Source organism: Rhinoraja longicauda, chromosome 24 (assembly GCF_053455715.1).
Source record: "Rhinoraja longicauda isolate Sanriku21f chromosome 24, sRhiLon1.1, whole genome shotgun sequence".
Lineage (NCBI taxonomy): Eukaryota > Metazoa > Chordata > Chondrichthyes > Rajiformes > Arhynchobatidae > Rhinoraja > Rhinoraja longicauda.
Genome location: NC_135976.1, coordinates 9,264,277 through 9,288,366, shown reverse-complemented (window position 1 = coordinate 9,288,366; position 24,090 = coordinate 9,264,277). Strand labels below are relative to the sequence as shown.

Below are 24,090 nucleotides of genomic sequence, written 5' to 3'. Positions count from 1 at the left end.
GATGGGAGAGAAGGTGTGAGCTTATGGTGCAGAGGGCTGATGGATTGTGGGCGGGTGAGAAGTTTTAATATGTATTTGATGAAAATCAGTGAAATCAGACATAAATAATGACAAAATAAAACATCTGGGCAGCACGGTGGCGCAGCGGTAGAGTTGCTGCCTTACAGCGAATGCAGCGCCTGAGACTCAGGTTCGATCCTGACTATGGGCGCCGTCTGTACGGAGTTTGTACGTTCTCCCCGTGACCTGTGTGGGTTTTCTCCGAGATCTTCGGTTTCCTCCCACACTCCAAAGACGTACAGGTATGTAGATTAATTGACTGGGTAAAATGTAAAAATTGTCCCCAGTGTGTGTAGGATAGTGTTAATGTGCGGGGATCGCTGGGCGGCGCGGACTCGGTGGGCCGAAGGGCCTGTTTCCGCGCTGTATCTCTAAATCTAAAAATCTAAATCTAAAAATCTATTTCACTAGGTTTGCTAACTCTCGTTGGATTTACATCTGGTGTCATAACATGACTTCTAGTCTCCAATTATCCCCACATTCCTGCCATTACTTTCCCAACACATCCATACTCAGTTTCCTCCATTAATTGTAAAGTGAATAGACTTGAACCATATTCAGTCAGATGATTCTTAATCATTATTCAAACATGTTCATTATTAACTAATAAACAACTATGTCCAAGTTATTAAACCCTTTATGTTTATATTCCTGGTCTCCTGGCATCAGCATCCCGGTGGCCATTATTTATGGAGGACTCTAGAGAAGTCCTGGATGATTATCAAACCTTGTTCCTAGGAAAAATCTGAAAGACACAAAAACCTCCCTCAGATGCTGCCTGTCCAGCACTTCTGTTATTCCAACACTTGGTGTTTTGCCCAAAAACATCAGTCTGAAGAAGGGTCCCAACCCAAAACATCAACCATCCATTCCACCCACAGATGCTGCCTGACCCTCTGAGTTCCTCCAGCACTTTGTGTTTTGCCCAAACCTCTCTCCAGGTTGGGTTGTCAAACAGGATTGTGAACGGTGGCGCTGCTCGTGCTTTTGAGTCATACCCACCTGCCTGAAAGTGAGCCTTGGAAGCACAGCTGAGGGAGCAGGTCTCTCTCTTCCCACTCTTGATGCAGGAGAGTTGTGCTCGAGCCGGGTTGGAGCCCAGCATGCACTTCGCTGCCTCTGAAAATTGAATGAAATCATTTTTACACATCTGCAAAAGCTAGGAGGAAATTTAGGCGTTAGTTATAACAAAATTTGACAGAGAATTAAAGCCAGCAGAAGGTAATTCAAGTAGGGTGTGACTCTTGTGTTGGAAGGATCTGCAGATGCTGGTTTACACTGAAGATAGACACAAAATGCTGGAGTAATTCAGCAGGTCAGTCAGCATCCCTGGAGAGAAGGAATTGGTGACGTTTCAGGTCGAGACTCTTCTTTCCTTGACTCTCAGTCTGAAGAAGGGTCTCAACCTGAAACGTCTCCCAATCCTTCTCTCCAGAGGTGCTGCCTGACCCGCTGAGTTACTCCAGCATTTTGTGTCTATCTAGGGTGTGACTCTTGATCTGACAGTATCATACACCTGCTGAGAGAGTTGGATTAAAATTCTAATGATTTTCAATGTAGTGTGAGTGTTGGGACAGAAGAGGGCAGCACTAAGCTCCTCCAATCTCCATAATGACCAATGGTTTCAACAAGACATAAGACATTGGAGCTGGAGTAACTCAGCAGGACAGGCAGCATCTCTGGAGAGAAGGAATGGGTGGCGTTTCGGGTCGAGATCCTTCCTCTGACTGATGTCAGGGGAGTGGGCGGGACAGAGGTAGAATGCAGTCAGAGACAGTAAGACTGGTGGGAGAACTGGGAGAGGGGAGGGGATAGAGAGAGAGGGAAAGCAAATGCTACAGTATTTGAAGTTAGAGAAGTCAATATTCATACCATTGGAGTGTAAGCTACCCAACCGAAATATGAGGTGCTGTTCCTCCAATTTGCGCTGGGCCTCACTCTGACAATGGAGGAGGCCCAGGATAGAAAGGTCAGATTAGGAATGGGAGGGTGAGTTAAAGTGCTGAAGAACCGGGAGATCGGGCAGGTTAAGGCAGACTGAGCAGAGGTGTTCAGCGAAACGATTGCCGAGCCTGCGCTTGGTCTCGCCGCTGTACAGGAGTTGACACCCGGAACAGCAGATACAGTAGATGAGGTTGGAGGAGGTGCAAGTGAACCTCTGCTTCACCTGGAAAGACTGTCAGGGTCCATGGATGGAGTCAAGGGGGAGGTAAAGGGGCAGGTGATTCATCTCCTGCGGTACCTGGGGAGGGGGTGGTTTGGGTGGGAAGGGACGAGTTAACCAGGGAGTTGCGGTGTGAATGGTCTCAGCGGAAAGCAGAAAGGGGTGGAGATGGGAAGATGTGGCCAGTAGTGGGATCTCGTATGAGGTGGCGAAAATATTGGAGGATTATATGCTGTATGTGATGGCTGATGGGGTGGAAGGTGAGGACAAGGGGGACTCTGTCCTTGTTACGAATGGGGGGGAGGGGGAGCAAGAGTGGAGCTGCGGGATATCGAGGAGACCTTAGTGAGAGCCTCATCTATAATGGAAGAGAGGAACCCCCCTTATCCCGCTGAGTTACTCCAGCATTTTGTGACTACCTTCGATTTAGACCAGCATCTGCAGTTCTTTTCTACACAGATATAAGAGCTGAATTAGTTCATTCAGACCATCGAGTTTACTCCGCTGAATTGTACTGAACAATTCTTGGTCAGTATAATTTTTGAAAAAAAAGTAGATTCATTTACTCCAAAGGTGTCTCTGGGTTTTGATTTAACTAGAATTTGAACAAATTATGTGCAATCTAAACTTTACCAAGAGCTGTAACATAGAAAATAGGTGCTGGAGTAGGTCATTCAGCCCTTCGAGGTGGCACTGCCATTCAAAATGATCATCCAAAATCAGTACCCCATTCCTGCTTTCTCCCTATACCCCCTTGATTCCATTAGCCCTAAGTGCAAAAGCTAACTCTCTCTTGAAAACATCCAGTGAATTGTCCTCCACTGCCTTCTGTGGCAGAGAATTTCACAAATTCACAACTCTGGATGAAAAAGTTTTTCCTCATCTCAGCCCTAAATGGCCTACCTCTTATTCTTAAACTGGGACCCCTGGTTCTGGACTCCCCCAACATTGGGAACATTTTTTCTGCATCTAGCCTGTCCAATCCCTTAAGAATTTTTTATATGTTTCTATAAGATCCCCTCTCATCCTTCTAAATTCCAGTGAATACAAACCCAGTTGACCCATTCGTTCATCTTATGTCAGTCCTGCCATCCCGGGAATTAACCTGGTGAACCTACACTGCACTCCCTCAATAGCAAGAATGTCCTTCTTCAAATTAGGAGACCAAAACTGTACACTGTACTCCAGGTGTGGTCTCACCAGGGCCCTGTATAACTGCAGTGGGACCTCCTTGCTCTTATACACAAATCCTCTCACAATGAAGGCCAACATGCCATTAGCTTTCTTCACTGCCTGCTGTACCTGCATGCTTACTTTCAGTGACTGATGTACAAGGGCACCCAGGTTTCGTTGCACCTCCCCTTTTCCTATTCTGACACCATTCAGATAATAATCTGCCTTCCTGTTCTTGCCACCAAAGTGGATGCATGACTCTTGTTGTAGAGTGGGTCCCCTGGTGCTTTTCTATATTGCTGACTTTTATTTTGACAGTTACTGGTTAAAATTGATTGTGTTACTTTAAGTGGTTATTCTGACCTTACATATCAAAAATAGATTTAAGGAAGAAATATATGAGGAAGGTAAAAGGGGAGTAGGGGAGGAGTTTGATTTAAGAGGGTCAGAGCCTTATAATGACTTTCACTGCCGAGTGCAAACTATCAGCAGTGGCTAGATACCGCTCGAAAATGGAGTAGTCCTATACAGTAAGTATTTTACTGCAAGATAATGCATGATGGCTGTTTGTGTAAAAATTGTATCTGTGTGTCCTGTGCTTTTTGATGTCTACTGCCGGACCCTGACGTGAGAGGACGCTGGCGTTGTTTATTCGCCGCTTTTCCGTCAGGATAGTTTGTCTGTTTGTTTTTATGTTAATTGTCTTTGTAAAGCGCTTTGAGCACCCGATAAGGCGCTATATAAAATAAATGAATTATTATTATTATTATATCATATATATACAGCAGGAAACAGGCCTTTTCGGCCCACCAAGTCCGTGCCGCCCAGCGATCCCCGTACATTAACACTATCCTACACCCACTAGGGACAATTTTTACATTTACCCAGCCAATTAACCTACATACCTGTACGTCTTTGGAGTGTGGGAGGAAACCGAAGATCTCGGAGAAAACCCACGCAGGTCACGGGGAGAACGTACAAACTCCTTACAGTGCAGCACCCGTAATTTAGTCCCTTTGTTCCCGCCTCCCCCCCCCCCCCCCCCCCACACTGGGCCCTCTTTAATTCAAGTTCTTCAATGGTAGAGATTTGATGAGATTAATAAAACCTTAAATAACTTTGAATTGAAATTAGATGAAATAATTATTGACACAAAACAGAATCTGACTGTCTAGATATGGTTTATGAACTAAATAGACCTGTGGCAAGTGGGAAATGCACTGCCCTCTCTAAGTGGGAAGATACGGAATGTAATGGATACGTCACACAACTCTTTGAGTTGCAAAGCAACATCTTGGAGGGAAATACAGCGTTGCACAATTCAAGAGGTAGAGGTATCACATTTTAGACCCGAAATAGTGTTGTTTTGCACTACGCTATTGAAAACCTACTTACCATGGACCGAAATGTCATACTGACCACTTGCGAGTTAGTTTATGTTATCCTGAAAATTCAATCAGCCATTTCAAGGGCAAATTGTTGCCCATTAAGTTGTTATTCCCCGCCCACAGTTTCATTTGTGAATTTAGACAAGTTGTCCTGGGTGGAACCATTTGTGGCCACTCCCAGGATGACATGGTCTTTGCAGTGCCAAACCAGGTTGGTTCCACCAAAATGCATATCTTTCATTCTTTGGGGGCTGCTATCTATCATCCTCCTGCCAACACCACCTTTTGATACTGAATCTCAATACCCCCCCGACCAAGAGCTGCTTACATAATTGCCTTGATCCCAAATCTAAGTTGATCAACAATCTGCTCTCCCCACTGGATCTGACCACTGGACCTTGTGGAAGCAGGCCCATGGACAAATTGATTATTGCCATTAGATTTGTTGACATTGACATTAAGAGCTCTTCAATGCTTGCACACAATTAATGTACAGGTCCCTTCCATTAATTTTGTTGCTTGCTATACCTTTGATGGAACTAATCATAAACAATAATCTTAATGAGTAGGCTGGGTCGCTATTCCTTGGAGTGCAGGAGGATGAGGGGTGATCTTATAGAGGTGTTCAAAATCATGAGAGGACTAGATTGGGTAGATGCACAGAGTCTCCTGCACAGAGTAGGGGAATCTAGGACCAGAGGACAGGTTCAAGATGAAGGGGAAAAGATTTAATAGGAATCTGAGGGGTAACTCCTTCACCACAAAGGGTGGTGGGTGTATGGAGCAAGCTGCCAGATGAGGTAATTGAGGCAGGGACTATCCCAACGTTCAAGAAACAGTTAGACAGGTACATGGATAGGACAGGTTTGGAGGGATATGGATCAAGGTGGGACTAGTGTAGCTGGGACATGTTGGCTGGTGTGGGCAAGTTGGGCCGAAGGGCCTGTTTCCCCACTGTATCACTCTATGACTCTATAACCAATATTTCAATGTTATGGACACAGAGGGAATTGGTTTCTTTATTTATTGCAAAGAAATTTCAGAATACTATAAATTCAGAATATATGGAAAGGTCACCTCATAGCAAATAATTAAAAACTATTGACTAATGACTGCCTATTACGCAGGGCAAATACGAATAATTTTGAAATTGTAGTGAGTTTCTAAAATCTCTACACATTTTTAAAGGTGCTGCTTAGACGGCATAACTTTGTCTAAGCTCTTGGTCCTCCAATGTGGATCTGAAAACACTTCTGTGACGTGCCTTGATATAATGCTACAGCATTGCTATTTGCATTTGTGTCAATAGAGGACGCCAGAGATCAGAATTTATCACATACCCACACAGTCTTTCTTGTTCCAGTGCAGTCTGTAGCCAGCATTGGGACAGGAGCATTGATAGGCTCCTGCTGTATTAACACATCCGTGCTTGCAACCGCCATGGTTCATGCTGCATTCGTTGATATCTTAAAAAAAGACAGAAAAAACAGTAATGAACTGACGTGTAAAGTGTAGGAAAGAACTGCAGATGCCGGTTTTAAACCGAAGATAGACACAAAAAGCTGGAGTAATCCAGCGGGTTAGATAGCATCTTCAATGTAGTGGAGAAAGTTGAGGGATGGTGCATGTGTACATTTGGAAAAGGGACTGTTCCACTTAACCAACAAAAAGGCAGGCATAACTGGGGGCCATGTAAGTGCCCATGGCCACACCTTTAACTTGAGGAAAGTGAGAGCTGTCAATTCACGATTCTCCTATCCTTATCTCACTGTTTTCACTTTTCATCTCTAGTCTTTGTCCAACTATTTACTACCCCCCCCCCCCCCCACCTTTATTAACCTATCATTTGCCAGACTTTGTCCCAGGCCCCAGCTCTTTCAGCTCTTCATTCATGGCACGGTAGAGTTGCTGCCTTACAGCAAATGCAGCGCCTCGACTCAGGTTCGATCATGACTACAGGCGCCGCCTGTACGGAGTTTGTACGTTCTCCCCGTGACCTGCGTGGGTTTTCTCCGAGATCTTCGGTTTCCTCCCACACTCCAAAGACGTACAGGTATGTAGGTTAATTGGCTGGGCAAATGTAAAAATTGTTCCTAGTGGGTGTAGGATAATGTTAATGTGCGGGGATCGCTGGGCGGCGCGGACCCGGTGGGCCGAAAGGCCTGTTTCTGCGCTGTATCTCTAAATCTAAAAAAAAAATCACACCCCCTCCCCCCCCCCCACCACATTCAGTCTGAAGAAACGTTGCCTATCCATTTTCTTCACAGATGCTGCCTGACCCACTGAGTAATTCCAACACTTTGTAGCTCTACATTGGCAGTTCCCTTCAGAACTGATGGCCACAAACTAGTCCCCACATGGTTCAAAGGGGAGAGATTTGCAGATGGCACGCTGTACAGCGGATCGAAAGAGAAGACAAATAAATTGTCAAGTCTTTGCAGGTGCTGGTTTTCATGCATTATGGGCATAGGGCAGGGTGGCACGGTGGCACAGCGGTAGAGCTGCTACCTTACGGCGCCAGAGTCCATCTTGACTTCGGGTGCTTGTCTGTACAGGGTTTGTACGTTCTCCCCGTGACCTGCATGGGTTTTCTCCAGGATCTCCGGTTTCCTCCCATACTCCAAAGATGTGCAGGTTTGTAGATTAATTGGCTTGGTATAATTGTAAATCGTCCCTAGTGTGTGTAGGATGGTGTTAGTGTGCGGGGATCATTGGATGGTGCAGAAGGGCCTGTTTCTGTATCTCTAAACTAAACTAATTCTAACCAGGATCCTCGAGTAATTTTGAAATGAATAGCCTTTTGAAGCTATTTTTTCACTAAGATAAGCAAAAGCTATTTGTTGTTAATTTTACTACCTGAGTACAGCTCCAACACACAACTTTTTAAATGCCCTACTGTGGTATCCAAGCAACAACCCAATAACGTAGGATTAGAAGAGTGACAACAGCAGCAATCTAAGTGTCAGTTCTACAGAGACTAGTTTCTGTTACATGTATTACATTAATGGCAATTTTCTGGCATTTGCTTGACTTTGTGCTCGTCTTTAAGTGTGTATCCATAGCAACAGCTTCACAAATGCTCCCACCGCAACACGGAGGAAAATGGACACGAAAGAAACGAACATGAGTAAAGGAAATGAAAGGCTAGGAAATTAATATTCAGTGATTTATTAAAAAATATATACTAGAAAGGAAAGGAAAATCAAAGCATGAAGAACTCAAAGAGGAAACATTGACTGCAGGGAAGATAAAAATTAATGGACTAAAAAGCCAATGAAATATGTAAGTCTAATTGAATTTTATAAGCTGTTAATGGAAGTTAATATATTCAAACCCAAGGCTCCTGGCGTAGGCTAGTTACATGATTATAATAAGTCTGATCAAATATACCAAGGGCAGGTCTCCCAGTTTGCTCCAGAGCCTGCAGCACAATTTATGGAGCTTCATCTCTGCTGGGGTTATTTTTGCAGGGAAGGGTGGGGGGGAGGAGGAATAGATCACACGTGTTCATCATTTCCCATCTTTAAGATGTTTTTCATCTGCATTTACCTCAGCTCTAGCATTCGCCAAGTTTTGTTCATTAATTGCTTTCATGAAAAGCCTTGGGGTGTTTCACATCTGAAAGTGCTACTTCATCTGTATGTTGATGTCATCACACAGCTGGTGAAGTGCCCGAGATGGACTCGGAGCTGCTTGCCTGCTACTTGAAATTGATTAAGTGGAAGGTTAAAAGACTTTTACTCTTTTTGGTATTTTCCCAAATGTAGGTTTGAACCACCTCTTGACTGCCTGCCTGATGACAGTGTGATCTTGTAACAGATAATTTGGTGGTGCATCCAAACTCAACCAACCACCTATTTTCTCATCCCAGGGTTGGTGTGTAACATGGGAACAAGAATGTTTCAAAATTACAAAAACAAAAGTAGATCTTGTGTGAATGATCCATCGTTCCCATGAGGTGCTAAACTAAGATATCTGTCTCTCAAGTGTATGTGAAAGTTTCTATACCTCTATTTTGAAGGGGAATTCACTCCCAAGTTCAACATAATATGTATCCTCCAACTGATAGTAAAATAAATTAAGACACAAAGTGCTGGATTAACTCAGCGGGTCAGACAGCATCTCTGGAGAACATGGAAACATTATGTTTGACAATGCAATGGAGACTTACTCTAAAACTGCGATAAACACACATCAACTACCTTTAAAATCACCTAAATTGATTGCCAATACAGATCTGTCAGATTGGGGGCTTTAATATTAACAGATTAAAGTTGTAAAAACAACTGCTTTCTACTTCGATGATATAACATTTTTGATACCGTATCCAACAAATAACAACCTGAGTCTGAAGAAGGGTCCTGACCTAAAACGTTGCCTGTCTATCTCCTCCAGAGATGCTACTCCATCTGCTGAATTACTCCAGCACTATGTTTTACTTAATAACAGCCTTATTCAGGATATGTCAACCCATCATGGTATAATTTATAATGCTGGCTGAAGTAGAGAGAGATCATTGGACTCTTGAAAGGTCACACCTGTTTGACGTATGTAAGCACATTCAATCAAAGTTTCATGATCACTTCCAACATCCCATGCTTGCTACAATGTAAACAGATGCACAGACTTTGTTCACAAGTAAATTACATACCGGCACATTAATTTTAACCCAACTTCTATCCGGTTTGAACACAAAATACTCAGACCCAGTTGGCAGTAATGTTAAGGATGTGTGTAGACAAGTGACCCTTGTTATTTAATTTTGGTTGACTTAAATCTTTGATGGATTCTCCAGATCAAAGGGGAAAATGTAATAACCTGTGATGGATTCCTCAAAAGATCAGAGTCTTCAATCGTTTCTCACTGTGGTTACTGTTGCAAGTGTCCCGTGGAATTTGTCTGCTTAAACCACAATGGGAGTGAGATCTTACATCAGTTCATAACAAGCATTCTATTAGAAGTGGATTAATTATCAAGCATCAGTTGACATGACAACAGTAGTCAGTATCAAAACTGTTCCATCTGAAAATGATGAGATTCCCCATCATGTCCATACAGGGAAATAGTACAGGAGTAGGTTATTTAGAACTTTCAGCCATGTTCAGTGGTATACTGTGACCTAAATCCATAGAACCACTCCTAATTTTCTACAGTAGTTTTGATTAACAAATATGCACCAACGAAGGTTTAATGTTTAGGAAGGAGCTGCAGATGCTGGTTTACACCGAAGATAGACACAAAATGCTGCAGTAACTCAGCGGGACAGGCAGCATCTCTGGATAGAAGGAATGGGTGGTGTTAATCATCACTTAATGTTGATATTTACCTCGCCTCAATTGCCATTTATGGTATTTCTTCTGTCGCCCAGTAGCACCCATCTGAATTAATTCCATCTTTTTGCACCTCAGTAGCTTTCTGCTCCAAGGGAAACAAGTGCTCATCTATACACTTATTCAATGTTGTCTGTGACTCTACTTCTACCTTGATGCATTGATGAGAGGAGATCTTATCGAAACGTATAAGATTATTAAGGGGTTGGACACGTTAGAGGCAGGAAACCATGTTCCCAATGTTGGGGGAGTCCAGAACAAGGGGCCACAGTTTAAGAATAAGGGGTAGGCCATTTAGAACTGAGATGAGGAAAAACGTTTTCAGTCAGAGAGTTGTGAATCTGTGGAATTCTCTTCCTCAGAAGGCAGTGGAGGCCAATTCTCTGAATGAATTCAAGAGAGAGCTAGATAGAGCTCTTAAGGATAGCGGAGTCAGGGGGTATGGGGAGAAGGCAGGAACGGGGTACTGATTGAGAATGATCAGCCATGATCACATTGAATGGCGGTGCTGGCTCGAAGGGCCGAATGGCCTCCTCCTGCACCTATTGTCTATTGTCTACCTCTCTTTCAGACAGTGATTTCTTCGTACCCTCTACTCTGTGGTGAAAAAGATCCTCCTCAGATCCCTTCTAAATCTCTTCCCCCTTACCTTATATCTATGTCCTTGAGATTCACCTACCTCTGACCTGGGGTAAGGTTTCCTATCTTTATCCGTCATAATTTTAAATACTTCAACCAAGTCCCTCTTAACTCCCTCTACTCCAGGGGAAACAGTCCTAGTCTTGCCAGTCTCTTTATAACAGTAGCACTTTATTCTAGTCAACATTCTGGCAAATCTCCTCTGCACTCTCTGCAGTGCTATCATATCCTAATGTGCACTAGCCCCAGGTTCTCCACAATATGTACCAGTCGTGCTTATAGGCACGTGCTTGACACATGCCTTCTGTGTCCATCTGAAATTGGCAGATGAAGTCATGGTTTATGCAGTGTGCAATGATAAATTTTCTTCAAAAAGTATTTCAGAATTTCCCCCACAGATTAAAGACCAAGCACATTTTTTTTCAGAGAAAGGTGGTGCATTCCAAAATTGAGTTAATTGGAATTATTTAACCAAGGATTATTGCTTAATTATGTAACCAAGGAACGACTCAAGGGCTTAGGGATAAACCTAATCTGGCTAAATACAGCCCAGTCAGTCTCCATTCAATCATTCACAAAGTAATGATGTGCATTGTGGACAGTGCAGTCAAGCACCACTTACTTACAATGTTTGGACCAAAAAACGGAATTCCAGAGGTCAGGTAGGAATGGCTGGCCTTGGCACCAAGAAGGCATTTGATCAAGTGTGGGAGTCCTGGTAAAGCTGGAGTCATTGGGAATCAAAGGGAAAAATACTCTGATGGTTGGCATCACATCTCACACAAAGGAGAATGGTTGTGGTCCAACCAGGCCAATCATTCCAGTCCCAGAACACCACGACATAGGTTCATGAAGGTGGTTAATGTCCGGATTTGCAAGGGAAACGATGAACCAGCATAAATGTTGGCCTTACCAGTGACAGTGACTGAAAAATGGATATATGATCCAAAACGTTGAAACCTAAAGATGGGTAAGTTGCCTAAAAGAAAGAATGATATAGCTAACAAAAGGAATTAGACTCTTGTGCAACTGATTTTCAGGTACGTAGATCAAATTTCACGCCTGGTTTGCTGGAACTCAAGTTTATCCACCAGTTGTAACATGAACTTTGCAAAGGAATTCCATGTGGAAAATTAGCTTTTGATTCAATGCAGGTATCCAAAGGAAGGATTCTCCCTTGTTAGCACTCACAGAATGACTTGTGCTTCCAATATGAGAATTCACAGCGTGAATTCTAATTACCCTCTATCACTGTGATTAAATTGTGATATTGTATAATCTCTTATTTTCAGTTTAGTTTAGAGTTTAGAGATACAGCGCGGTAACAGGCCCTTCGGCCCACTGAGTCCGTGCCGACCAGCGATCCCCGCACACTAACATTATCTTACACACACTGGGGACAATTTATATTTATAGAAACCCAATTAACCTACAAACCTGTACGTCATTGGAGTGTGGGAGGAAATCGAAGATCTCGGAGAAAAACCACGCAGTCACAGGGAGAACATACAAACTCTGTACAGACGGCACCCGCAGCCGGGATCGAACCCGGGTTTCTGGTGCTGAAAGCACTGTAAGGCAGCAACTCTACCGCTGCACCACCCTATATATATATATATATATATATATATATATATATATATATATATTCCTACATTATAGATTATTCTATTATAGAAAAATACTCTCATGGTTAAAGAAAAATACTCTGATAGAATATAATAGAATATCGTTTTAACCAAAATAAAGCAGGTTGCTTTAGACTCCTGAATATTCCTTTAACCTCTACTATTATGGCGAAGGTGACCCTGAATGATTTGATCAGTACGTTGTCTGGGTGGTGAGCACACAAGTGCAAGACGATAGAATGAGCAGCACAGAAGGAATGCTTTACAGTTGTTGCTGGCTCATCAGGTTGTTTTGCCCACATAAACAAACAAGAAGAGTGGATTCAGAAAGATCAAAGCTCGAGATCGGTTAGATAATTCAGTCACCCATGACTGTACGTATAGCAAATTGCACACTTCTTCAAGTGTGATCTGCATTCTGCTCAGGCTGCTCTGCATCTATATGAGAATGAGAACACGTTCTCATGAATACAAAAATAAAAACACGTTTTAAAACATTTGATTATTGCTGCTACATTGATTCTATTTTTATGCGATTAACAAGGCTGTTCAAAGCAAACAATATATATCATTTAATAGTACCGTCACGTACAAGGTAGAAAACGCTTCACTATCCAACTGATTATCCCTGCCATAACAAACACGTTTTGAATAATATGTAAAAGCTGTCAACAACTGTTGGAGGGAAGCTTACTTTAAAATAAACTTCTCTTTCTGGCTGATTAAAAAGATGGCTACATCTTTGTGGTTAGCTACTCGCCTGAGTGTTAGCATGACTTCGTGTTTATATGAGTGTTTGGCGTGAACCCTTCAATGTGCACATGCATGTGCACCTTGCTCGTGATTTTTATCATTCCATACAAGTGCAGCTTATTCTTGAAATACAAGAGCATCAGGCATGCAGTGAAGAACTGTTTAGTTTTAGTTTTGTGTATTGTCGTGTGCACTGAAGTACAGTTCAAGCTTTTGTTGCATGCTATCCAGTCAGCAGAGAGACAATTGATGATTACAATCGATCCATTTACAGTGTATAGATACGTGATAAGGGAGTAATGTTCAGTGCAAGGTAAAGGACTTTGTTGGCTTTACCTTGCACTAAACGTTATTCCTTTATCATGTATCTATACACTGCAATTGCCTTTCTGCTGACTGGATAGCGCGCAACCAAAGCTTGAACTGGGGCACAGGGAGAGCTGTTTAACATTTGGTTTTGGTGGAAGTGTCGGGACAATATCACGTCTGCTATCCTTCAGATGCACCAACAACAATCAGTTTCATTAACTTCAAATAGTGCTGCAGCATATAGCTGATGGAGGTGAAATTCTTGAAGTCGCACTCTTCTCAGCTCCGACAAGACTCAAGGACTCTTTGCAGGGTTTGACACAAGTTTTGCTGTTCCTTCATACCCACAATGAATATTTGGACAAACTGGCCTTTCAATTTTCCAGTTAGTTATGTTCACAATACAAGACTCCGCTTGCAACACATACCACATCATTGAATTGAAATGCTGCACATTGGCTGCCTGGTTATATCTGGAACATCACTGGACTCCCACACTACTCTCCCCTTCCAGCATCACCAGTGTGGCATTATTTGTGACATGCATGTCACAGCCACTGAATTTGTGGACTCCTTCCAGCCCAAGGGGTGGGGCCAAACACTTCCATCTCAAGAATTTGCCTTTATATATATGTATATTTTTAAAAATCACATCACAATCCAACCACAATTCTTTCAGTGGAAAGGGAGTATTGGCGACAAATGAGTGCCTGCTACCATAAGAGGTACATTTTTAGATTGGGAGAGCAACAGGAATATTTTCTGAAGAATATGTAGTTCTGGAGGCACCGTTACGTGCAAGGGCTCCAATGGCAGAATGTTCAGAAACAAATTCCCTGTCCAAATTCCTGAACTGTTAGGATCCCTAGAGTGCAGCCAAATGTACCTTCCCAATGGATGTGCGTAAGTCACATTGACCAAACCTAAGGTTGTCAGTATTTTTCTGGATTTCTGCAATGCAGGACCAAACAGCAAAGTATCACACACATCATATATCAGCAGAAACAGCCTGAGGCAAGGTTTCGGAGGGCAAGGGTGATCCTGACTTTGACCAGTGCAGGATTTTTGTGAGTTGGGACTTGACTCATGTGCCTCCCTTTGTGTGGAGAAGGTTCTTAATGCCGCTTATTTGGTCAGATGATGTTCTCCCACTTAGACCTCACACCTGATCAGGTGAATTAGTGTTTAAAAGACATTTGGACAAGGACATGATAGGCAAGGCGCAAAATGATACGGGCCAAAGACAGGCAAATAGGGTTAGCATAAAGGCTTGTTTCCTTGCTGTATAACTCTATGAAGCTATGAATGTGGAACCAATTTGTAGGATTTCTTTGGGCAATGCTGGCCTTTTAATTTTGAAGAGGAAATTGACAAAACCACTGAAGTCTGTTTGCTATTTGAGATTTGTCTGCAACCTCTGAAAATTGCATGTACCAGCTGACGAAAGTCCATGCACGGATCTCAGAGTAGAAGTCAGTCAGTCTCTCATAAACCTTATCTCAGGATGCCTGCAGGTCATGCTGACATAAGCCCCATACACCACTTTGCTGCTTATCGCTGCATTGGAGAAGCGAAAAAAAGAAATCTCTCCTGGCGAAGTGGGGAAGCTGCAAGTTTGATCAATGCCTCCTTTGCATTCTCGTCTGCAAGGGGATTTTGGCTGCACGGTGCAGCTTTAGGAACTGCTGGCTTTCCCACGTTGACCTGTACCCGCATAGACATCTTCCTTCCATCAGCAGTTTTTGCATGAGGAGACTACCTCCTACATGATTTGTTCTTCAAAAGCAAAGGTTCCTTTGTTCCTCATTGAGGACTGCCATTCCTCTCCCATTAGTGAGTCATCCACTTACTGCTTGCTAACACTTCCCATCTGTTGGAAGAGCATTGGTTTTATTGCGGTCTGATGCTTCAGTGTTGCTTTCCTGAGATCACTGATTTCAAAGGGGGTGTTACAAACATGGGAAATGAGATTCCTACTGCCCATTGTTCCTGAAACAGAATGCCATTAAAGGAAGGAGCCTGCTCTAATTAAATCATATGATTACTTCTTATTAAAGTACTGTTTGAAATGGCCTTTATGGATATTAATAATAACTTTTTAATGCTGTAAAAATGACATTCTATCAAATTCTCCAGAAAATATCGTGGCTATCACTCCCAAAACTGACTCCAGTCCATAGAAACTGACTCCAGGCTGCAGATTACAGAACTGGAAAAGCCTATGAAGTCTTTGTTTTCTCTACTGATGGACAATACAGCTGGGCCTACTCTCCCATCCTAGTCTAGTCTACTGGATAGCACGCAACAAAAGCTTTTTGCTGTACCTCGGTACACGTGACAATAAATTAAACTGAACTGAAACTCATTCTTTTTCATTTAAGTACATACCCATTTCCCCTTTGACTGCCTTGCTTGAATCCCCACAGACAGATTCTAAAACATGAAAAAGTATCTTCATACCATTGATGGCTTTTCATTCTACATTCCCTGGTTCTTGATCCTTCTATCAAGGGAACAATGATTTTAAATAAACCTCTCAGATCTCCTATCAACATCCCGTGTTCCAAGGAAGATATCTCCAGTTTCCAATTTTACCTAGGCCAGATCTATTCTCAACTCATTGAATCTGGCTTTTCTCCAATTTGTTTATGTTTTCCTTATGCTATTCTAACCAATCTGCTATTGTGATCACTATTCCCTAAATATTTCCCCACCGATATCTGCTCTACATAGCTCACCTCCTTGCCCAGAATCAAGTCTTGCAAGGCTTCCTTCCTCGAACATAGAGCTGTACAGCACAGGAACAGGCCCTTTAGTCCACAATATCTGTGCTGAACATTGCACCAAGTTAAACTAATCTCCTCTGCCTGCACGTGTTCTAAATACTTGTCAATGAGTTCCTCCTAAACACACTTCCAAAGTTCACCTCTCATATTATTACTCTCCTGGTCTTTTTCGAATCATCACAGATACAAGAATAATTTTTAAGATGCATGCGAAGGTGATTTTCACATGATAAGTAATCTGGATTATGTCACACACAAGCTGTCTACACAGTGGGAGCATCATGTCCTATAGAGAGTATAAGAAGATAACTGCAGATGCTGGTACAAATCGAAAGTTGGAGAACATCCAACTAAAGTGGTATGAACATCGACTTCTCCAACTTTAGATAGTTCCTCTGTCCCTCCCGTCCCCTCCTCCTTCCCAGATCTCCCTCTATCTTCCTGTCTCCACCTATATCCTTCCTTTGTCCCGCCCCCCTGACATCAGTCTGAAGAAGGGTCTCGACCCGAAACGTCACCCATTCCTTCTCTCCCGAGATGCTGCCTGACCTGCTGAGTTACTCCAGCATTTTGTGAATAAATGTCCTATAGAGACATATTTTAGAAGAGAACAAATAACCTGTTTAAAATATATCCAATGTACTGGGACACTCACTGTCTTTCATCAATTATAAAGTAATTTTAAACTATAATTATACAGTCCTTCAGTCGTATATTTTTTTACAGCAACTCATTGTAATCATTATAACTGTTTGGCCAAAACTGTAATTATATTGAATTCTTTCCAGTGTCAGGCCAATGGAATTACGATCTGATTCTTGAACCTTCTGTGATCTGTTAGCTGTTCAGATACTTGCAAAGCAGTCTTTACCATTTTCAGTTTGAAGTGGTGGCAAAGGTACCCGTTGTACCAATTCTGAATCTCAAACAACACTTCTATCCCAGGTGTAAGGAAATGTTTAGAAAATAATAGTAGCTCGCTGCAGTTTACAGATAATAATAAGGTACTGACTTAAAACAGATCTTTCAGCAAAATAGAACTAGTTAAGACAGGATCTTAAATATGCTAGAGTGAAAAGCCTCAACTAGCAACTCAGTCAGCATTCTTGAAGCACATCCCATTAGTGAATGTTACTTCAGTATGTTAATAAACTGTGGGAAATTGGATTAAAAGTGTTCTTAAATTTCATTGTGCCCAGTTTATTAATCCTACTTAATAGTTTTCACTAGTCTCTTAATGTACTGGACAATGTCATTTTTTTCACTGTTATAATGGAAGTCAGTCAATTATTAACATACATTTCTGAAAATTGTAACATACGTTTTTGGACTTTTGTCATAATTATTTTTCTTTTTTCTGTGGTATGAACAAAGCTGGCATTATATCAGACGATAGTTGTGATTCACTTTACAGCATATTATTAAAGATCAAGAATTGGAAGATAAACAATATCTGGTTTCCAAGACTTGAGAGACAGGTTCACTCTTACCGAATATGATATATAAATCTAAAACTCAGCACTTTCCAATCTAATCATTCTACCTGAAGAGAGGATACCATTTCACAACTATTAGGTTGCTCAATTGATTTTATTTTATTTACATAGCTGTGTGAATCCACTCTATCATAATTAAAAGCACAATCCCCTCTTTATCTGGTGTCTTAAAGCATTTGACTTCTCAAGACCAATCCTTACTGAGACGTGAATGAACACACAGATGATTAGTGATTACAGTATGCAATTGGAAATTGTCTTGGAGACCAAACAATGAACGATTTATTGTTGGTTATTGAGAAGGAGTCTTGGGTCAGAGAATCACACAGTGTGGAAACAGGTCTTTCAGCAATCAGTCTGAAAAAGGGTCCAGACCCAAACCGTCACCTATCCATGTTCTCCAGAGACTCTACCACTTACTCACCTGCAAACCTGGGACAATGTGAAGCAATCAATGGATTTACCAGCCTGAAAATCCTTGGGACATGGAAGAAAATCAGCGCATCTGGTGGAAACCTATATGATCGCAGGGTGAGCGTATAAACAGGCAGCTTCAGAGGTCATCCTTATTTCCTGTTGTTAGAGCCATGAGGCAGCTACTAGATGTGTGACAGTGTCTCCCTTGAGTGATGAACAATATTTAAAAATCTGTGAGGCATTTGAGCATTAAAAATCAGAATGAGGACTCTGATTTAAGAAGCAGTAAATGATTAAAGGATGTGAAGGAACTCTGATCAGTAAATGAGGAAAGAATATGAATTAGCTAATAGATCTTTTATCCATCCCTAAATGAGAATGCTGAGCAACTATGACAGCTGAAGCAGCTCCCATCCAAGGTGAGCCAAGCAAGGATGAGCTAAGCATCCTTCTATGCCGTATCAGATGATCCCCTATCAACCAGCATATTTTTGCCTTTTGAACCAGAGAGGTTTTGTGAATTTCCACCAGGGTGAGATGGAGTCGAGGAATTGAAGGGAATTAAAAGAAGAGCAGGGCACCACAGAGGGCATGAGGCCCATCAATACAGAAGAAGTTCTATTGAGGCCATCCAAACTTTCCCACTTCTCCGTAGCTTTTTAATAATTTCCCTTGCTTCATCTTTTCCTCCCCCTGAGAGATATAATGGTTGCTAGTTCCTGTAATTCTGGCTGATCAATCTCAACAAAGCACAACACACTGATCACCACTTCAACAAGTCTGAATAATGGCACTGAATATTGTTAAGAGGATGAGATGGAAATAATTATTTTGAGTTTTAGACAGACATTTGCCCATGGCAGAGCATGATGAGGAAATCAAGTAAGTCTCTTCCAGCTTTATTCCTTCCTCCCCCCCACCCCCATCCCTAACAAAGTTTGAAGAAGGCTCCTGACCAATGTTTTTTTAATAAATGCTGGTATTGAGAAAAAAAAGGCACAATGTTCTTGGGTAGCTCAGCAGGTCAGACAGCATCTCTGGAGAATGTGGATGTTTTGGGTTGTTCGGGACGGGACCCTTCTTCAGAAGTGAAGCATTACCTATCCATGGTCTCTTAAGATGCTGCTTGACCCGCTAAGCTACTCCAGCACTCAGTGTCTTCTTTTGTGCAGTTTCTTGTTTCTTCAAGTAAGTCCAGGATTGGGTCGGGGTCGGGGTCATTTGGGATAAGGGAGGTCCAGTTGGAGAGGGATCAGTTGTAGGGAATGTACTGGAACTTGGTAAAAGAGTCAGGCACCTGATCTTAATAGTGTTGGTTCAGCGGGGTTGGTACTAAATTATGATTACCAGATTAGTAAGAAGGGGAAGAGTGGGTTCGGAGGATTAGTGTTTCGGAAAGCAGTGGTGTGACTGGTGAATGGCAGATCTGTCATCATATGGTGGAGAAGCCACTGGGAGATTGGAGGTCACGGTGAAAGGCTTCAGTAGTTGGGGTGGGTGGAGGTTATTGAAGTTCAGAGTGATTATTGGGATTTGGTGGGTGAGGATTGTGAGCTGCGTTGGGTTGCACCAGCGGGGTGAGGGGTAAGAGTGTACATGAGGAATAAGTGTAAATGTGCAAAATGTGGATAAGGCTTCTTCAGATGCCACTGCACTTTCCTGCTTACTTGAGTATCAGGAATTATTTCATTGGCAATCTATTTGATGCTGGCATTGTGTCAGCTATGTGTCTCCACCACAACTCACTTCTCAGAATACAGTTTGTTTTTTACCATCCCATATCAATGTCATCAACACAGACAACAACCTCTGGGCTACAGATCTGATCGGATATGGAATGATAATAAGGGTGCATATTATCTAACAAAATCTATTTTACAATACCACAAATTACAGACCTCAGGTCATGGAATGTCCTGATATAAACAGGTCACAAGGGATGACTCAGATTTAATAATATACCATTTATTCAACTACTCATTGCCAGTTCCCTGCATTTTCAAACCTTCTCAGTGCGAATGAAAAACATTAGCCTACCTCCACAGTGTGTCAGTCCATATAATGTGTAACCCTTGTGGCAAAAGCATTCGAAGCTTCCAGGAGAGTTCACACAGATGTGATCACAAGTTCTGTCAAAGGAGCACTCATCAATATCTAGAAAGGAAAAGAGAAAGGAATTAAATTGCTACATATTATAAAGCTTGGCCTCATCCCAGTCAGCCTTTAAAGGTGCCGAAGTGGAGATAGTTGAGAGCTTCACCATCCTCGGCGTAAATATCACCAACAACTTGTCCTGACCAAACCACTTTGCAGTTACAGCAGTACACCAATGCCTCTTCTTCCTCAGAAGACTAAAGAAATTTGACGTCTCCAACAACTCTAACCAACTTCTACAGATGCACCATTATTAAGCGTCACGTAATAATCAATACAGCCTTCTGTCCCCAGCTTTGTATCTTTGCCCCAAGGTAGGTTTAGAATTTTAAGGTAGTGGTGACTCCTATCTGTAACACGTGGTGATAGGTATGTGATTATGTATAAATCATGCACCTGGTCTTGTCTGTGCATTTTCCTATTCCTATGTACACAGGTTATCAGAGACTATGACATTTGGACCTACCCTTCTAACTTCTCTATGTGAATGATTTGGATTCACCCTCTTGGATTGGTATTGGTTTATTATTGTACTGAGATACAGTGAAAACCTTTATTTGCACGCAATCTAATTAACTCATGGTATACATGAGTACAACCAAGCCATTTCACAAGCAGAGCAGGTATTGCAAAGGAAAAAATACCAGAGTGCAGAATAATTCAGACAATGTGAAAAATAAAGCTTTAGGAGACATTGATATTTCCATAGTTTGCTGCATTTTCTTTCAAGCAGGAGCTGCTTGACTTGTGCAAAACACAACGTGCTGGAAGAACTCAAGGGGTCAGGCAGCATCGGTGAAGTGAATGGATAGGTGATGCTTTTGATCGGTGATGCTTTCTAGCTTACCTTGTGTGTACCTTACCTCAGCCACACCCCAATCCTGGTATGTGGTAAAATCATTATGGAACCACAAATTACTTGCACGGAATCCATTGGAGTCTTAGTTTTGTGAAGCATTAAAAATTAGTCTAGATAATCATTCAGATTACCTACACCTTCAATGCTCACAATCAATAGATACAACATACATTCGTGCTCCTTAGAACAAGGTAACGTGGAGCACTAGCGTGGCTCACTGTAAGACTCACTACTGATTTAGGTGGCTGTAAATTAAAACTGCTCTGAGGACATGAACACACAATTTAAACTCATTACAATGCTGATGGGCTGTAGCCCTGCCAGGGGCATTGTCTTTCAAAAGGGATGTTAATCTGAGGTCTCGTCTGGTTTCTCTCATGAATAAAATACATTCTGCGGCACAATTTTGAAAACCAGCAGGGGACTTCTCCTGTGCTCTGCACATCATCATAAAACAGATGTTCATTATAAATCCCATAGCTGTTTATGGGACCTTGCTGGGCATAAGCTGGCTGCTACAATTCTCTACAGTACAATGGCGACTGTAATTAAAAGGTCATTGGCATTGAGGCTCTCTGTGTCAACCAGACAAGCAGTATATTCATTCTTTCTTTTACGTTGTTAATTTACTGAAAACAATGTCAGGACTTGAAATGTGCTACTAAACCTCTGTTAACTAATTAGCTTTTCCTTTCAAACACCATTTTTTATTGCCCTATAAAGCAACCATAGCTTCAGATGCAGGTTGAGCTACGATGCAAATAGAGCATTCAAAAGCTCCAGGATTTGGTGCGTCAGTTACTAAAACTGGGCTGAGCTCCTCAAAGTAGACAGTAAAGGGTTCTTTTAAAACGACACAAAGTGCTAGATTAATTTAGCGAGTCAGGCAGCATCTGTCAGACCACCTGAAGGATCCCAACCCAAAACATCATCCATTCCTCCTATCCATAGATGCTGCCTGTCCCGCTGAGTTACTCCAGCATTTTGTGTCTATCTTCTGTGTAAACCAGCATCTGCAGTTCCTCCCGACACAAATAGGTGATTTTCCGGATTGGGACCCTGCTTCAGATTGGCAATGAGATGTGAATGTGCTTCTTCTACACTGACCCAAGCTTGCGGGACCTGCGGACTTTAACATCGTGGAGCACGCAGTCTCCAGTGAGAGACCGATTTCGGGAACTCCAAGCTGCAGGAGTTTCGACCGCCCCGATGCGGAAGCTCGATCGCCCCGTTGAGGGAGCTCCATCACCGGCTGCGGATGGTTCAACTCCCCCAACGGCGGGAGGAAAGAAGATAAGACTTTATTGCCTTCCATCACAGTGAGGAACGTGGAGGAGCCGCTGTGGTGGATGTTTATGTCAATTTTTATGTAGTTGCGTGTCTTTTTGCTTTTTTGTTATGACTGTAAGGCAAACCAAATTCCTCGTATGTTGCAAAACACACTTGGCTAATAAATTACGATCATGATAATGAGTATGATTATGATCTAATTTCTTTAATTTCATATCTCATTTTTCCTGTGGCACTCAGCTCATTTTGTAATGAAGGAGCATCAACGTCTAATTGTTGACTTTTGCTATGTTGTGTTGAGTTAGAGTAGCCGAGACTAATTTACTGCCCTTTATTTCCCCCTCATGGATAGATGGCCCAATTTTTGCTGATGCCCCTGATTTGAAGACATCTTTATTTTCACTGCTTGTGGTTTTGTTGGTAATGAATTCTTATTCTTTTATTTGGTGGGGATGCATTACTGATGGAACAACACACATAGCCAAGTCATTGGTTTGTATACGTCAAAGTGGCAAGAGGTGTGATTTAATCAGTGGTCACAGCATGTAAATCTGTCTGAGGTTACAGGTGGGCTGCGTGAGTGTAAGGGGTGCATTCCTTCCCCTACTGACAGTTGGCAAGAGACATTTTACCACAACTGATCCTGCCTGTCTGTGGTTGTACTATTTAGAATTTTCCTTTCCACACATGCAACTAATAGGGATTCCATTATGGAGTTGCTGGAGAAAGCTGCCAATTTCCTCTTTCCCTCTTGTGATAATACTAATGGCAACATGAACAAATGTCTGCAATAGCTTCATCTCGGTTTACTGTCACTGAATGTGTCTGTATGTGTCTGAATGAGACCGTATGTGAGTGTGGTACTGTGTAAGTGTGGCACCGTGTGAGTGTGGCACCGTGTGAGTGTGGCACCGTGTGAGTGTGGCACCGTGTGAGTGTGGCACTGTGTGAGTGTGGCACTGTGTGAGTGTGGCACTGTGTGAGTGTGGCACTGTGGGAGTGTGAGTGTGGCACTGTGTGAGTGTGGCACTGTGTGAGTGTGAGTGTGGCACTGTGTGAGTGTGTTACTGTGTGTGTGTGAGACCGTATGTGAGTGTGGCACTGTGTGAGTGTGGCACTATGTGTTTGTGAGACCGTATGTGAGTGTGTCACTGTGTGAGTGTGGCACTGTGTGAGTGTGGTACTGTGTGAGTGTGGCACTGTGTGAGTGTGGCACCTTGTGAGTGTGGCACTGTGGGAGTGTGATTGTGGATGTGTGAGTGTGACTGGATGTTTGAGTGCATGAGGGTGAGCGTGTGTGAGTGAGACTGTGTGTGTGTGTGTGTGTGTATGTTTTTGTGAGTGTGTGTGTGTGTCTGACTGTGTAAATCTGCTGTCACCAATCTTTGTAAGAATACTATTCAAGATTCACTAATTTTCTTTGTCATGAACACCAAATGTGAACCAGAACATTTAAATTCTGACTTGCTGCAGTTTTACAGGCACATTGGATGCAACAACACCAAACATCACAATGGATTAAATATTATTCTAAGCAAACTAGACCATGATGGTGCAAAAAAAAAAACTGTGGTGCAACCATTGTAGTGCAAAGTCGGTAGTGATTCGGCGCGGAGGCTGGGCTGTTTTCAGGGTTGTGTAGGG

At 42.4% G+C, this 24,090-nt stretch overlaps 1 protein-coding gene across 2 annotated transcripts in view; it reads right to left on the bottom strand.

Annotated features, from left to right (window-relative positions):
• LOC144605411 (signal peptide, CUB and EGF-like domain-containing protein 3) overlaps positions 1-24,090 on the bottom strand; it is a 252,372-nt gene that overhangs the window by 27,451 nt on the left and 200,831 nt on the right. For both annotated transcript variants that reach the window (XM_078420626.1, XM_078420627.1), the window contains exons 9-11: positions 20,181-20,297; positions 6,126-6,251; positions 1,063-1,179 (exon numbers count right to left, since the gene is read on the bottom strand). In XM_078420626.1, coding sequence (XP_078276752.1) covers positions 1,063-1,179; positions 6,126-6,251; positions 20,181-20,297 — 360 coding nt within the window. The remainder of the gene's footprint in view (positions 1-1,062; positions 1,180-6,125; positions 6,252-20,180; positions 20,298-24,090) is intronic.